At 49.1% G+C, this 13,550-nt stretch overlaps 1 protein-coding gene across 2 annotated transcripts; it reads right to left on the bottom strand.

The window, feature by feature from the left end:
* Positions 1-874: 874 nt before the first annotated feature.
* Positions 875-13,462, bottom strand: NAGK (N-acetylglucosamine kinase). 2 transcript variants are annotated; one of them, XM_069066476.1, is made up of 10 exons: positions 13,293-13,462; positions 9,997-10,081; positions 9,702-9,800; positions 8,741-8,882; positions 7,813-7,923; positions 6,794-6,906; positions 4,689-4,776; positions 3,340-3,437; positions 2,121-2,199; positions 875-1,943 (listed from the first exon to the last, which is right to left on the bottom strand). In XM_069066476.1, the coding sequence occupies exons 1-10, from the start codon at positions 13,439-13,441 to the stop codon at positions 1,759-1,761; spliced, it is 1,149 nt and encodes a 382-aa protein (XP_068922577.1). In that variant the 5' UTR covers positions 13,442-13,462; the 3' UTR covers positions 875-1,758. The 2 variants fall into 2 exon arrangements, with proteins under 2 accessions (XP_068922577.1, XP_068922570.1); XM_069066469.1 differs by having other exon boundaries at positions 13,297-13,450.
* Between the last annotated feature and the right edge of the window lie 88 nt (positions 13,463-13,550).

Here is a 13,550-nt window from a genome sequence, read left to right as displayed (position 1 = left end):
CAACTGACATAGTAGTAGGCTTAGTGATTGGGGGAGCAGCTTTATTATGCCGACACTTTGGCACTGTCCTAACTGTGAAATATGGGACCTTTTGACAAGGAGTCAGTGACGTTTGGGGTGGGGTAGGTGGAGGGGGTGGCCCCACCATCTCAGCATCCCATACACTGCAGGAGGGACATAGAGGTGAAGACCAAGGGTCACAGAACTGGAGTCAGAGGTGAAATCTGAATAATAATCTGCACTACATCCTCTCCACAGCACTATCTATAGGGAGTGTGGTGTAGTGGGCATGCCTCCCTCAGGCCGGTGAGACGTAAAAGTCCCCAGAGACATCGTTTCTGGGGAGCTCATTTTATTAATGATGTCGGTGTTTTAATGCTCAAGTACCAAAGCTGGCAGTGGGCTCGTGGCTTCTAAATCATCTTCCTCATTGGTCTGGCGGCTCAGCATCACGATTGGGATCAAAGGAGACATTCAGAGAACATCTGCCTGTTACGGAGAGGCTGACTTAGTCATAACATGGAAAGGGGAGGAAGAAAGATGTTGTCCCCTCCCCTGGTCATCGGGGCCGGGGGGGGGGGCGTGACTCGGTGCACCCTTGGGAGACCAGCCAAGAGGAAAGGGCTTCGACTTCCCTTCATGCCGCTGGGTGACCAGGACATCATGGATTGAGCATTGGTCTTTGCTAGAAGTTTTCTCCAATCACATGCGTAGTAAGGACCCCTTACAGATAAGGAAACAGAGGCTCAAATGGCCTCCAAGCTGGCAGGGAATACAGGTGCCCAGGCTGGGTTCTTTCCAACAAGGGAGGATCTGTTCTAGAGCTTGGTGAAAGAAGGGGCAGGCGCACCCGGCATGCAAGCAGAGTCCAAAGGCAGGAGGAAAGATGGTTTATTTTCTTTCATACGTGACTGAGACACACTAGCTTACCCTGTACATATCAGTCAGCCTTGCCTTGGCTTCCCCAGCAGTAAAATGGGGATGATGACCTGGATAAAGGCACAGATAGTTTGTTTCTCACATTTGCACTGACAGGCTAGAACAGGAACAAATGCAAAGCCTTGCACTTGGGACAAGATTGGGGAAGCAGTTGTGGACAGCAGGGTGATGGGGATGACGGGCCGCATCATTTGGGAAGTGCTGATCCCACCGTCCTCCCCCGAGTCAGACCTAATCTGGAGCAGCCACGACTTAAGGCAATTGGTAAGCAGGGGAGTGCCTCTGGAGGAGCTCCCAAGATGGCCAAGGGCCTTGGTCCATTCCATGGGAAGAGTGGCTGAAGGAACTGGGAGTATTTGGCTGCAGAAAATTTTGAAGCCTGTTTTCCAGTGTATGAAGGATGATCATGGGAAGGTCAGAACAGAGGCATCGTTTAGCCTCACGGCACCATTAGGAACAGTGGGTAAATGTCACAAAGGGGTGGATTTAAATTTGAAATCAGGAGAAAAATCTCAACAGTGAGAGTGGTCCCAAAGGGAGAGTGGGCAGCCTCCAAAAGCGGTGGGTTCCAGCAGAAGCTTGTTAGCCACCCAGGGGTGCCTTGTAGGAAGGGTTGAAGGACTGAACTTGGCATCTTCTGAGGACTTCTCCAACTCTCCAATTACACGAGCTGGTTTTTGGACCTACCTCTGAGGGCTGCTGGGAGGTAACATGTATAAAATTCTAATAAATGTTAGCTATCTTTATTGATTAACAAAAGCACTGCCATTTTTCAGCATCTGATGTCTGCTGGCCCTGAGGTGGGAAGGCCAGCCCTCACTAGGAGAAGGTGTGTTGAAAGAAGATGTCCACATTGTTCTTATAGTCCAGGGGAAGAATCACCCCAATAAACTCAGCCCCCAGGCTGGCTCCCCCCACGGCAGAGGAGTACTTCAGTTTGAGCAGGCTGAAGCAGGAGAAGGCTTTTTGGATCTTCTTTCCCTCAGCCAGGGTGGAGACAAAGGCTGGAAGGGGAGAGAGAACAAGAGGTGTCTGAGCACCGGGCAGGCCACAGGGCACTGCCTGGAAGCTTGGGTGTGGCAGGTTTTCTTGGGCAGTGTGCGGTGGGTGACCTGGTGGATACCCGCCCCCTGCCCACTCTTCTCACCCTGCCCTGCCTGCTAACTCAGGTCCCTTCTCACCTTCTTCCAGCAGCTCCCAGCTCTTCCATACAGAGCCCACACACACGATGGGGAGGCCCAGTGGCTTGTGGAAAAGCGTCTGAGGGGAGATGAGAGTTATTAATGCTGGCTCTTAGGAGGGAGGAGAGGGTGACCAACTCAGGGTCTTTCAGCAGCCTGGCCTGCCCCTCCTCCCACAAGGAGCCTAGCCTGAGGGGGCCTCGAAATGGTTGGAAGCAGTGGAAGGGGACTAATGGGAGGTCAAAGGAATTAAGGACTTGGAGATCACTTAGTCCAATACCTTCATTTTATATTTGAGGAAACAGAGGTCCAGACCAAGGACGTGCCTTGGCCAAGGCAGACAAGGTCCCACAGGAGCTATCGGGGCAGAGATGGGATTCTAACTTGGATCCACTGTCTCCACACCCAGCGTTCTGTCTGCCACACTCCTGTCGCTCCCCTTTACAAAATATATCAATTCTCGTGGCCGTCCTGTGAGGTAGAGGGGTTTGTGTGTGCAGGGGCATGTGTGTGTGAGTGTGGGGGGGAAGCAGGGAGTCTAGATCTGTGATTTATTCCAGGGAACCCCCATGTGGAAATATCTGCTTTTGATGGAGACGGGCAGTAACTGTGCATGAATAGACTGTTTTTAGCCCAAATGGGGAACGTGCAGCAGTTTATCTCCTGACGTTATACAGGCTATTTTCCCGTGCCTGGAATGCACTCCCTTCTCACCCCCTGGGAGGAGGCCTGGTTTCCTTCAAGGTTCATTCAGTTCAATGCTTCCTCCTACATGGTTCCCACCTTGCTCATGCCTCCCCCCCTCAAAGTCCTTTCCCTACTTTTTTCTTATCTGCATAGATCCATAACACATTTATTAAGCCAAGCGCCTCAAAATAACGAACTCTTGATGAATCAGAGTGAATTAGAAAGTTGCCTGAGGATCTCAATAGGGGAAGCAGTGTACTCAGGGCCACCCAGCCATTACATGAGCCAGGACTTGAACCTGACTCCACAGCCAGTCTTCTGTCTACCACAACATGCTGCCTCTTGAAGAAACAAACTCAGGTTAAGTGAGAGAAAGACAGGGATGTGGGTGAGGGGGGACAAGGAGCTAGAACAGAGAAATGAAAACAGTCAAAGTGAGCCTCATGTTCAGCAACCAGGAAGGTGGGATTTCTTTGCTGGTCTCTTGCCCTCCCCACAGTGCCCAGCTTCCTTGTTCCCTGCCTACACTTACCGTGTGTATCTTGGGCATCACAGCCAGTATATGCCTGGCCAACATTTCTCCAGCTTTGCTGAAAATATGTTGGCAGAGGGGGTCGCCTTGGTAAGCACCTAAAATGAAGACGGAAGAGAACTGATGAATGAGGGAGCCTGGACTCAGCCTCATCGATCCATTCATTCATAGAAATAAGGTCTTTACAGAGCATCTCTTACGTATCTGTGCTAGATGCTTCATGGAAGGGAAGAGAAGGAAAAAGTGAAATTACTGCTGTGGGGAGATGGAGAAACCTGATCCAATGAGGACTCATGAACAAAAGAATAGATGGCCAAATCCATGCATGAAGAAACTTGATCTGGCAGCCATGTGAGTATGAAGAGTGGATGTAGGGATCCTGATAGGGGAGCACTGCAAAAGCCCAGGCAGGCAGGAATGAGGGCTGATCATAGGGTGGTGGCAGTGGGCATGGTGAGGAAGGGACAGACATAAAAGGGATCATATAAAAATGGTAAGGATTTGGTGATTTACTGCATATGGAAATGAGAAAGAGTTAGAAGGATGTTCAAGGTTATGAACATGGGGGTGAAGGGAATGGTGGTGCCATAGACAGAAATAATGAAGCCATGAGGAAGAGTGGGTTTGTGGGAAAGATAATTAACTATCTTGGTTTTAGACATACATGTGAAGGACTCTTGGGGCTGGTCAAGAACCAGTAAATTTTAACTCTTTTTGATTTAAGGTTAAGTAAAGAAGGAAGAGAAGGAAGTGAGGGAAGAAGTCAGAGACTTATACAGAGCAAAAATTTTGGTTTTCCATGACTGCTGCCTGTTTTTCCAGAAGGAGACAGGTGCTCAGTGACCTGGGCCAAGTGAAAGAGGATATATATGTTTTAGAGCTAGGACAAGCCTTAAAAAAATCATTCAGTCCAGTCTACTCATGGGAGAGATGAAAAAACCGAACAGGGTTGCCAAAGAAGAGGGCCGATGAAACACTTCTGTAAATGCCCAGGGAACAGAAAGAAGTTCAAAGTGAAGCCCGGAAAAGCAAAACAGTTATGAAAATAACATGCAGAAATCATCATGTACTTTAAAAAAACAACGAAATGGGTATTCAGTTTCATAGAAAATCAGATTTCTGTGATCCATGGATATGAAGGGGTGTGTGTGTGTGTGTGTATGCGTAGAAAAAAAGTTCAAGAAAGTCGTCTCCAGAGCAGAGCACCAAGAGCTGATGGGATTTGGTTGGAATGAGGTCTGATTCCTGATTCCCACCTCTGCTCACTGCCCCTTCCCTTATGGAGGCTCTGCAGGAACCACGTCAGACAAGACCACAAGGTTATGCTTCCCACCCCATCCCTCCTGTACCTTCTGCAACTTTCCGGCAAAATCCGGCAAACTTGGATTTATCGAAGCTTCTGTAGAAGTGGTTGAGGAGTCCCATCTGGTCAGACACCTGAGAGCACAAAAAGGTGCTTATGTGGTCATCAGAAAGGAGAAAGTTTTCCCAGGCGACCTCCAGTGAACTGCACCCCAACTGCATCACAAAGAGTGGCAGCTGTGCGGTTTGAAGACAACTGTAGGGATGACTGGACTTCATCACAGAAACTGTAGGAAACCTGGGAATTGTACTGTCAAAGGCTATGGAGCTGAAAGTGACCTTAACAGAATCAGAGCCACAGAACTGCCAGAGAATGGACCTGAGGGTCATCTGGTCCAACCCTCTCATTTTACAAATGAATCAACTGACCCTTTTCAGAGGAAAGAACCTGTCCCAGCCCACAAAATCCCCTCCTAGAGCTAGGACTAGAATTAGGTCTCCAGACCTCTAACCACTTCTGCCTTTTTCCTAACCAGTAGCCTCTTTTGTAGAAAAAGCTAATTCCTAAGACTTCATCCTCAAACCAGAGACCATCCAGAGTCTAGATCAAAACCTTCATTTTATGCCAGAAGAAAACCAAGGCCTAGAATGAAGCTTTGAATGGTCGGGTTTTGAGCCCATGCCCCAAACACAGGTCCCGGAAATTTCAGCCCAAGACTTCATCCCCACCTGTACTCAAGAATTAAATAATAATAATGATAATAAACCCAAAGCACTAGTATTAAAAAAGAAAAAGGTGAATATGCCATTAACAAAGATGAAATCAAAGCAATTATTAGTAGTTATTTTTGCCCAATGGTATTCTAATAAATTTAACAATTTAAGTGAAATGGAAGAAAACTTACAAAAAGATAAATTGCCTAGATTAACAGAAGAGGAATTAGAATATTTAAGTATACCTGTTTTAGAAAAAGAAATTGAACAGACCATAAATGAACTTTCTAAGAAAAAAGCATCAGGACCAGATGGATTTGTAAGAGAATTTTACTAAACATTTAAAGATGAACAAATTCCAATATTAAGTTATTTGGAATGATAGGCAAAGGAGTCCTACCAAACTCCTTTTATGAAACAAATATGGTGCTGATTACCTAAACCAGGAAGAGCAAAAACAGAAAGAAAATTACAGACCGATTTCACTAATGAATGTGGCAGCAAAAATCCTAAATAAATATTAGTAGGGGATGACAACAATATATCACAAAACTTTTACATTGTGACCAAGTGGGATTTATACCAGGAATACAGGGATGGATTAACATAAGAAAAACCATTAGCATAATTGATTATGTCAATGACAAAAGTAACAAAAATTATATGATATCAATAGATGAAGAAAAAGCTTTTGACAATATACAACACTCATTCCTATTAAAAATAGTTGAAAGCATACATATAAGTGGATTGTTCCTTAAAATGATAAGCATCTACCTAAAACAGGTGGGGAACCTGCAGCCTTAAGATCATATGTGGCCTTAAATGCGGCCTTTTGACTGAATCCAAATTTTATAGAACAAATTTGTTGACTGGAGAAGGACTAATGTCCCAATTTCTAAAAAGAAGAGAAGAGAGTCTGCAAACTTTAGGCCAGCGAGCTTGACTTTGATTCCTGGGAAAATTCTAGACTTAAATTATTAAAGGGATGGTCGGTGAACACCTAGATAGGGAAGCAGTGATTACAAGAGCTTCACTGAAAGCGGGTCATGCCAGACTAACTCTTCACCTCAGTTTACCTTAGTTTCCTCATCTGTAAAATGGGGGAGTTGGATTCAGTGGCATTAAGCCCATGGCCCCTGACCTCCTCATAGCCACAGACCTGTAAGCTGGCCTTATTTGCCTACCCTTCTAGGCTCCCAGGTTTGTAATCTCACACTATCCTGGGTTCCTCACTCTTCTCTCTCTATTTATCCAGTCTCTTGCTGCATGTGTGTATATGTGTATCTTGCTACCCAGAGTCCTGCTATGACAAAACACAGACTTCCTCCCCAGCTCCCCCCTAACCAATGCTGGTGTGGGGGAGGTGCTACTCTCCCTACCTCTGCCTCTTCTTCCCCTCCAAGGTACAGATGGGACTTGGGTGGGAGGGACCTACCTGGAAGTAGTCAAACATGGCTCTCTTGACATAGTCTATCTTATATGGAGACACTTCCAGGTTGTCTATGGTGTCAAAAACTGTCTTCACTGCCCGATGTGCAATCCAATAGGCTGTGGAAGAAATGGGTAAGCTCAGGGCTGGAAGGGAGATGGTTTCCTCTGTGGTACAGGTGAGGAAGCTGAGACCCAGAGTGTCAGCAGGTCACACAGTAGGGGAGTATGGGGGCTAGACACCAGAGGTCTAGGCCCCCAACCCAAGGCTCTGTTGCCACAGTAAAGTCAGAGCCAGATGTGGTGCAAAGGCCTCTGGATTTGGAACAAGAGGATATGGGTTCAGAACTCCACTACCTCAGGCATGTTACTTCCCCTCCTTGGGGCTCAGATTCCTCATCTGTAAAATGAGAGGGCTGATTAGATGATCTCTGAGGTCCCCTCCACCTGGGACCTGGGGGAAGGTGTCCCATCATCTCCAGATGTTGGAACAACTCGGGAGAAAGGATTCCAACAGCTGGAGTCCCCAGTTGGAGTCTGGGGACTCTGCTCTGCTATTCTCTGGTATCCACTCAAAGATAAGTTAAGAGTCTGGGGTCCATGAGGGCTGAGGAAGGACCTGGGAGTGTTTAGCCTGGAGGGGAGAAGTCTCAGGTGGGCACGACTGACATCTTCAAGCATCTTATTAAAGGGCCTCGTGAAAAAGAGCGCTCAGACTTGTTTTATGGGCCCCACGAGGCAGAACAAGCCTCACTGGGGTGCCTGGGTGGAAATAAGTTCTCCCCCACTGGAGGCAAAAGTAGAAGGACCACTTATTGGGAATGCCATGGGGGGTTCCCAGAGGCAGACAGCTAGGTGGATCAGGGGAGAGAGCTCGGGACCTGGAGTCAAGACGACCAGAGTTCATGTCCATGACCCTCTAGAGGCCAGCATGAGGCCACCATGACCCTCTACTCTAGAGGCCAGCGTGAGGCTATCGGGCAGGGAGATAATACAGCTGATGCTACCGCCATTTCCCATTCTCACCAGAGCCTTCATCTCCTAAGAAGTGTCCCCAGCCACCACATCCTTCCTCAGAGCCATTTGGGTTGACCAGTCTGCAGTTGGACCCTGTCCCGGAAATGAGCACCACTCCACCTGGAGGGAGAGAGGGCATGGTTCAGCAATTTTCCAATGGCAGAGACACAGTTAAAGGACCACTCCCTTGAGCCTAGAGGACCTGGGGCCAGAATCTTTATTCTTCAACTAAGGACAGTTTTCAGACCCCTGCTGAGGATAGTGGAGTACACACTCCAGGAAAGACCTTCTTTTGTTGAATCTTTTCTCCCAAGAAGTGAGAATTGTGTATGGAAAAGAACAGTGTAATCCGAACCCTGGATTTCCCAGCCAGTGGCCATATCACCTGGCTAGCCTCCAGATCTCCTTTCTCTTCCCACTTCTTCATAATTTGGACATACTCTGCTCTAACGTTTAACTGTCACTTTGACCACCCTTCTTGGGACACTTCTCTGCTTCTACAGCAGGGGTTGTTAGCCTGGAGTCTGTGAATTTGTTTTTACTATTCTGATATCTGTATTTCATACATTTTATGTACACTTTATTTTATGCATTTAAAAACATGATTCCAAGAAAGGGTTCATGACACAAGAAAAGTTCTCGAACCCCTGCTCTAGAGGGTCCCTAATTTTGGACCCCTCCCCAACAATTTTTCCCCTTCAACAAAATGTCTCCTTCCTTCCCTGCTCTGGGCTACCTGGAGTGGGACAGAAGGCGAAGCCAGATGGTCAGCTCAGAGGACGTCTAGAGTGACGCTTAGGAACTAAGGAAGTTGGTACCAGCTGTTTCCAGGGAATGTTTCCTCCTCCAGGGAACAGAGAATTCTGGAGGGAGTCAGCCCTCCTGGTGTCCAAAGCCAGAGGTCCTGCTGGGGCCCTGTCAGCGAGGCCGGTCTTACCCTGGGCTGTGGCTGTGGCAATGGACCCGGCTGCATCCGTAGACAGGAAGTAGTTGTCACTCAGGTCAGGATAGAGGACTTGCAACTTCTCGGTCAAGGAGGACATGGCACTATTCTGTTCTCCCCCGCTCAGGCTCAGACCCTGCCATTGTAGGAAAAGGTCAGAGTTGAGGGCTGATGCAGCCATCTCTAGAACCCTCTCTGACCCTGCTCAAAACTCTTCAGTAGATGCCCACTGTCTTCAGGGTCACATCCAGCCTCTATCCTACACATCAGGGGTCTCCTTCTTCATCCAAACTCCACTCCAACCAAGCCAGTTTTCCCACTATCCTCTAACCGTATCAGCCTTTGAGTCAGAAAGACCTGTGTTCACGCCCTGTTTCTGGCATATAGGATGGGACACAGGGAAATTAACTTTAAAAAAATCCAAAGAATAGAAAAACCCCAAATCCCCAGCACCCAACACAGGGTATGGCACACAGGAGGCTCTTCATGAATTCATACTGAACTGAAGTCAGAGAGAACTTGTTTTGAGGAGATAACAATGGGCATGGTTTGGGACCTGTTAAGTTTGGAATGCTAGTAAAACATGTTCTCTCACACTGTTAGCCATGTGACCTCCGGCAAATCACTTAACCTCTATGGATCTCAGTTTTCTCTCATTTTTTTGTTTTGGAGGCCACTGGGGTAAAGTGACTTGCCCAGGGTCACACAGCTAGCAAGTATCTGAGGCCACATTTGAACTCGGGTCCTCCTGGCTTTCTCCACTCTGTCTAGCCACTCAAGCCTCAGTTTTCTCGACTGTTAAACGACAGAGTCAGACTAAATTATATCCATGCTTTCTTGTCCTGTTTTCTGCTCATTTATTCCCTACAGGTGACCCGGGAGATTCTGTAGGGGCTCTCACTGGGACATCCAGGTGCCAATGCCAGATTTCCCTCTGACTTCTGCCCAGACTCACCAGGCTTTGGAGTGGTTCACTGATTGTGATCCCAGCTTTCTTCTTGGCCTCATTCACCATGTCATTGATCCTTTCTGCACATGTCTCTAGCCCAATCAGCTGGTCCCATGAGAGAAAGGGAGTTAAATTAGGCTTTGGACCATCCCATTTGCCTCCCCCTCCCACCCCCATCACCCCCTTTCCCAACATCTCTTCTACAAAGCCTTTTCCCAGGCCGCAGAACGATAAGGTCACAGATTTGCAAGTGCGCACCAACCAACCCTTTCCCTCAACCCCATCCTCAAGCCTGTCTTACCCATTGGTTGGTACTTGGTCCTTCCACTTCTGCTACAATCTTGCCTTTTTCATTCAGCAGCACGACCTTGGAGTGGGTGGCCCCCCTAGAGAACAGCCCAAACAACCTCAACTCTGGTCTGATGGCAGACAAACAGGCCCTGTCCTCAGGAAGCCTCTCGTCTGGTGGGGAAGGTACAATCCTAACGCCTCTCATCAAATCTACTCATCTGTCAAGGCCTACTTCCCCCTTCTTCCAAGGGGACTCTGTTCCCCTTCCTCTCCTCTGGGAAGTCCTGTGGCACTGACTATGTGATCACTTAATCTCAAACTGCAGGGGACCAGACCTGTGGTGTTCTGGATGCAGGGAAGTCCCTCTGAATAAATTCCCCCAGCAGAGCTGAACTACTTCTCCTCTTAGGGAGTTAGCTGGAATGACCTGGCCAGTGGGAGTTATAGGTAAGACCTGAACCTAGGTCCTTCTGACTCCACAGCCTGCCCTCTGTTACCAGAGGCCACAGCTGTCTCAGGTAACAGTAGCTGGCCTTTATGGAGAACTCAAAAGGCCCTATTCAAGTTTCCCACCTCTGCCAGTGAAATGCCTGTATGCCCCTAAGCCAGCCACTCCTCCAAACTCTACTTCAAGATTCCAGATTCTAATCAAGGTGGTGGCTTTGACTTGTGTGAGCATGTCACACACAGCCTGAGGGGCCTCAGGTCTCCAGCCTCCCAGTGAAATAAGGAGCTATCACCTACCTACAGGGATAAGCCAGAGTCTAAAGGGGCCTTAGACATCATCTCTTTCCATCTCTTCATTGTACAAATGAGGAAGCTGAGGCCCAGATAGGAAGCAACACCCCCAAAGACCACACTGTTAGCTAATAGCAAAAAAGGAACTGAATCCCAGTGTCCTGGTCCCAACACAGTGTTCTTAAGATCAAGCCTCTGCTGATGAAGCAATGTGGCATGGTGTGCTTGGTTCGATGTCAATAGCCACTGGTTCAGATCTAATGGGGTATGACCTTGGGTCCCCCTCTCTGGGCTGGTGTCAAGTAAGGGGGTTGGTCCAGATGACCCCCCAGGGCCCTATAATCCAACCAGGTCTAGGTTGATTAAAACACTGACCCAATAGTTCACCCACAGCCAGTTTAGACTATCTATCCATATATAGTCATGGTACCCATTGTATATGGAATCAGTAGGACCCAGGATCAAATCCTGCCTCTGACAAGGCTAGCTGTGTGACCTAGGACAAGTCACTTCTCCCTTCTCTAAGTCTCAGTTTCTTCATCTGAAAAATGGTAATAACTGCACTCACACCAGCTGCCCCAGAGTAATGTTGTAAGAAAAGGTCTCAGTAAAACAGTGCTCTAGACGTGAGCCCAAGTGTCATAGGAATGGACCCAGCCTCAGGGACAGCTAGGCAGCAAAGTGTATAGAGGGCTGGGCCTGGAGTCAGGAAGACTCATCTTTCCGAGTTCAAGTCTGGCCTCCGACACTTACTAGCTGTGTGACCCTGGGCAAGTCACTTCACCCTGTTTGCCTCAGTTTCCTCATCTGAAAATGAGTTGGAGAAGGAAATGGCAAACCACCCCAGTATCTCTGCCAAGAAAACCCCACATGGGGTCCTGAAGAATCAGACAAGACTGAAATGACTGAACACCACAAAAGAGGTCTCTGTGGACTCTCCTCCTTCCAGAGCCAACTGAGATAAGGAGATTATAGCCCCTACAGAAAACTGATAGAAAGTAGTATTTGAGGAATATCTGGGTAGAAGATCCAACTTATCTCCCCGTACTATGTCCTGCTACACCCCCTCATGCTTCAGGTGACCTATGCGTCATCTACCCCCCTCCTCTCTTCCCTACCCAGGTGACCTTCCATCTCCTATGTCCTTGCCTAGAATGCACTCACCTGGGCCTCTCAGAGCACCACCTTCTACATAAGGTATTCCTGATCTTCCAGGTGAGGCCCCCCCTTCAATCAGTCACTCCATTTTGTACTTTGTAAATACTTTTATTAACTCATGTTCCTACATGCTGTCTTCCTGAATCGACATAAGCTGCTTCATTTTTATCCCCAGAATCTAATTCAGTACCTGGGATGTAGTAGGAATTAATTAATGCTAATTGAATTGAATAAATGCTGGTTAAATTAAAAGACTACACCCATCCTGGCTAGAAGGGAGGAGAGGCTTGGGCCAGGGTAGCATCATCAATAAGGAAGAGGATGGGGGCCGGTGAGATTAAATGAAGGAAGAATTAGCAGATGCACATGATTCTCATATCTCTTTATCCACCTCGAACCTCTCTGCTGATCTCCAGTCTCCAGTCTCCAACTGGCAGACAGCTGAAACTCAGCATGACCAAAACTGAGCTCATTCCCCCCTTAAACCTTTCTTCCCTATGACTAATGGGCACCCCCAGCTTCACGGTGCCCTTGGCCTCCTCACTCTCTCTTGCATCCCCCACATCCAGTCTGCTGCCTTTGAACCGTTTCTCATCTTTTCCCCTCTGGCACTGCCCCCACTCAGGACCATTCCCCTTCATCACCTCATGCCTGGATACCTCAAGAGCCTGCTGGTGCGCCTGCCCATCCATCATCCACTCAGATGTCAAACAGAACTTTCTAACCTGCAGTTTTGACCACATCACCCCCAGATTTAATAAACTCCAGTGGTTCCTCGTTAGCTCCAGAATCCAATATAAAATCGTGTTCAGCTTTTTTTTTTTTTTTACGGCCCTTTCTTAACCTGGCAGCCCCTCCCTGCCTTTCCAGGCACTCTGAGTCAGTGACATTGGCCTCCTGCCTGCTGCTCCCATAACACACGGACCTCTCCGCTCCAAGCGCCTCTTACCTGGAAGGCTCTCCCTTCCCATCTCTGCCTCCTCTCGGCTAAAACCCCCTCACTCGTTCCTCCTTCCTCGGAAGGGATCAGTGCCTTCCTTCGGAGGCCACCTCCAGCCAGCTTATCCAGCCCAGCTTTGCCCACGTTCGCGCTCTCTGGAGGGCAGGGAGGAGCTCTGGGACCAGGTGCACAGAGACTGGGTGGCTGGCAGCTAAAGACTCGGCTCAGACACTTCCTAGACCTCGGACCCCAGGGCTGGTGGCTTTGATTCTCTCCGCCTCAGTTTCCCCCTCCGTCAAGGGAAGGGGCTGCACGATCGCTTCCGATTCCGCGCCAGCGATGCTTCGGGGCACGCTCCCCGGCTCCCTCTCACCCCCCCAACCCGTCACAAACACGGCCGCACACACCTAGCGGCACCCGGACCATCGGAGCCCACCCAGGAGGCGGCGGCCCCGGCCCCAGCTCCGCACTCACCCCTCCACGCCCCCGAACAGCCCCGCCATGGAGGGGCCTGTGCTGCGCTGCGCCCCGCGCCGATCCCCGCCGCCGGCTCCCAGCCCCTGGCCGCGCTCTGCCGGACTCCGACCACGTCCCGCTCCGGCTCAGGCCCGCCCGTCATGTGACGGCCTCATTGTCTCGCCAGCAGCTGATTTCCGCAAAGCCGGGGAGGGAGGAGCGCCGGGGTCCCGCCCCGAGGAGGAGCGAGCGCGGGAGGTGGGAGCGTGCCT

This window comes from Petaurus breviceps, unplaced genomic scaffold (genome assembly GCF_028583685.1).
Source record: "Petaurus breviceps papuanus isolate PSGF00001 unplaced genomic scaffold, PetGlider_PUasm1.0 139, whole genome shotgun sequence".
Classification (NCBI taxonomy): Eukaryota; Metazoa; Chordata; class Mammalia; order Diprotodontia; family Petauridae; genus Petaurus; species Petaurus breviceps.
Note: the sequence above shows the minus strand (reverse complement) of the source record. Positions and strands in the feature narration are given on the sequence as shown.

Coding starts and splice junctions, on each gene's coding strand:
- NAGK (XM_069066476.1), bottom strand. CDS start 13,441: ATGACGGGCGGGCCTGAGCCGGAGCGGGACGTGGTCGGAGTCCGGCAG. Junction 7,924..8,740: donor TGCCACAGCCACAGCCCAGG/GTAAGACCGGCC, acceptor CTCTCCCTCCAG/GTGGAGTGGTGCTCATTTCC. Junction 3,438..4,688: donor TTGCCGGAAAGTTGCAGAAG/GTACAGGAGGGA, acceptor TCTTCATTTTAG/GTGCTTACCAAGGCGACCCC.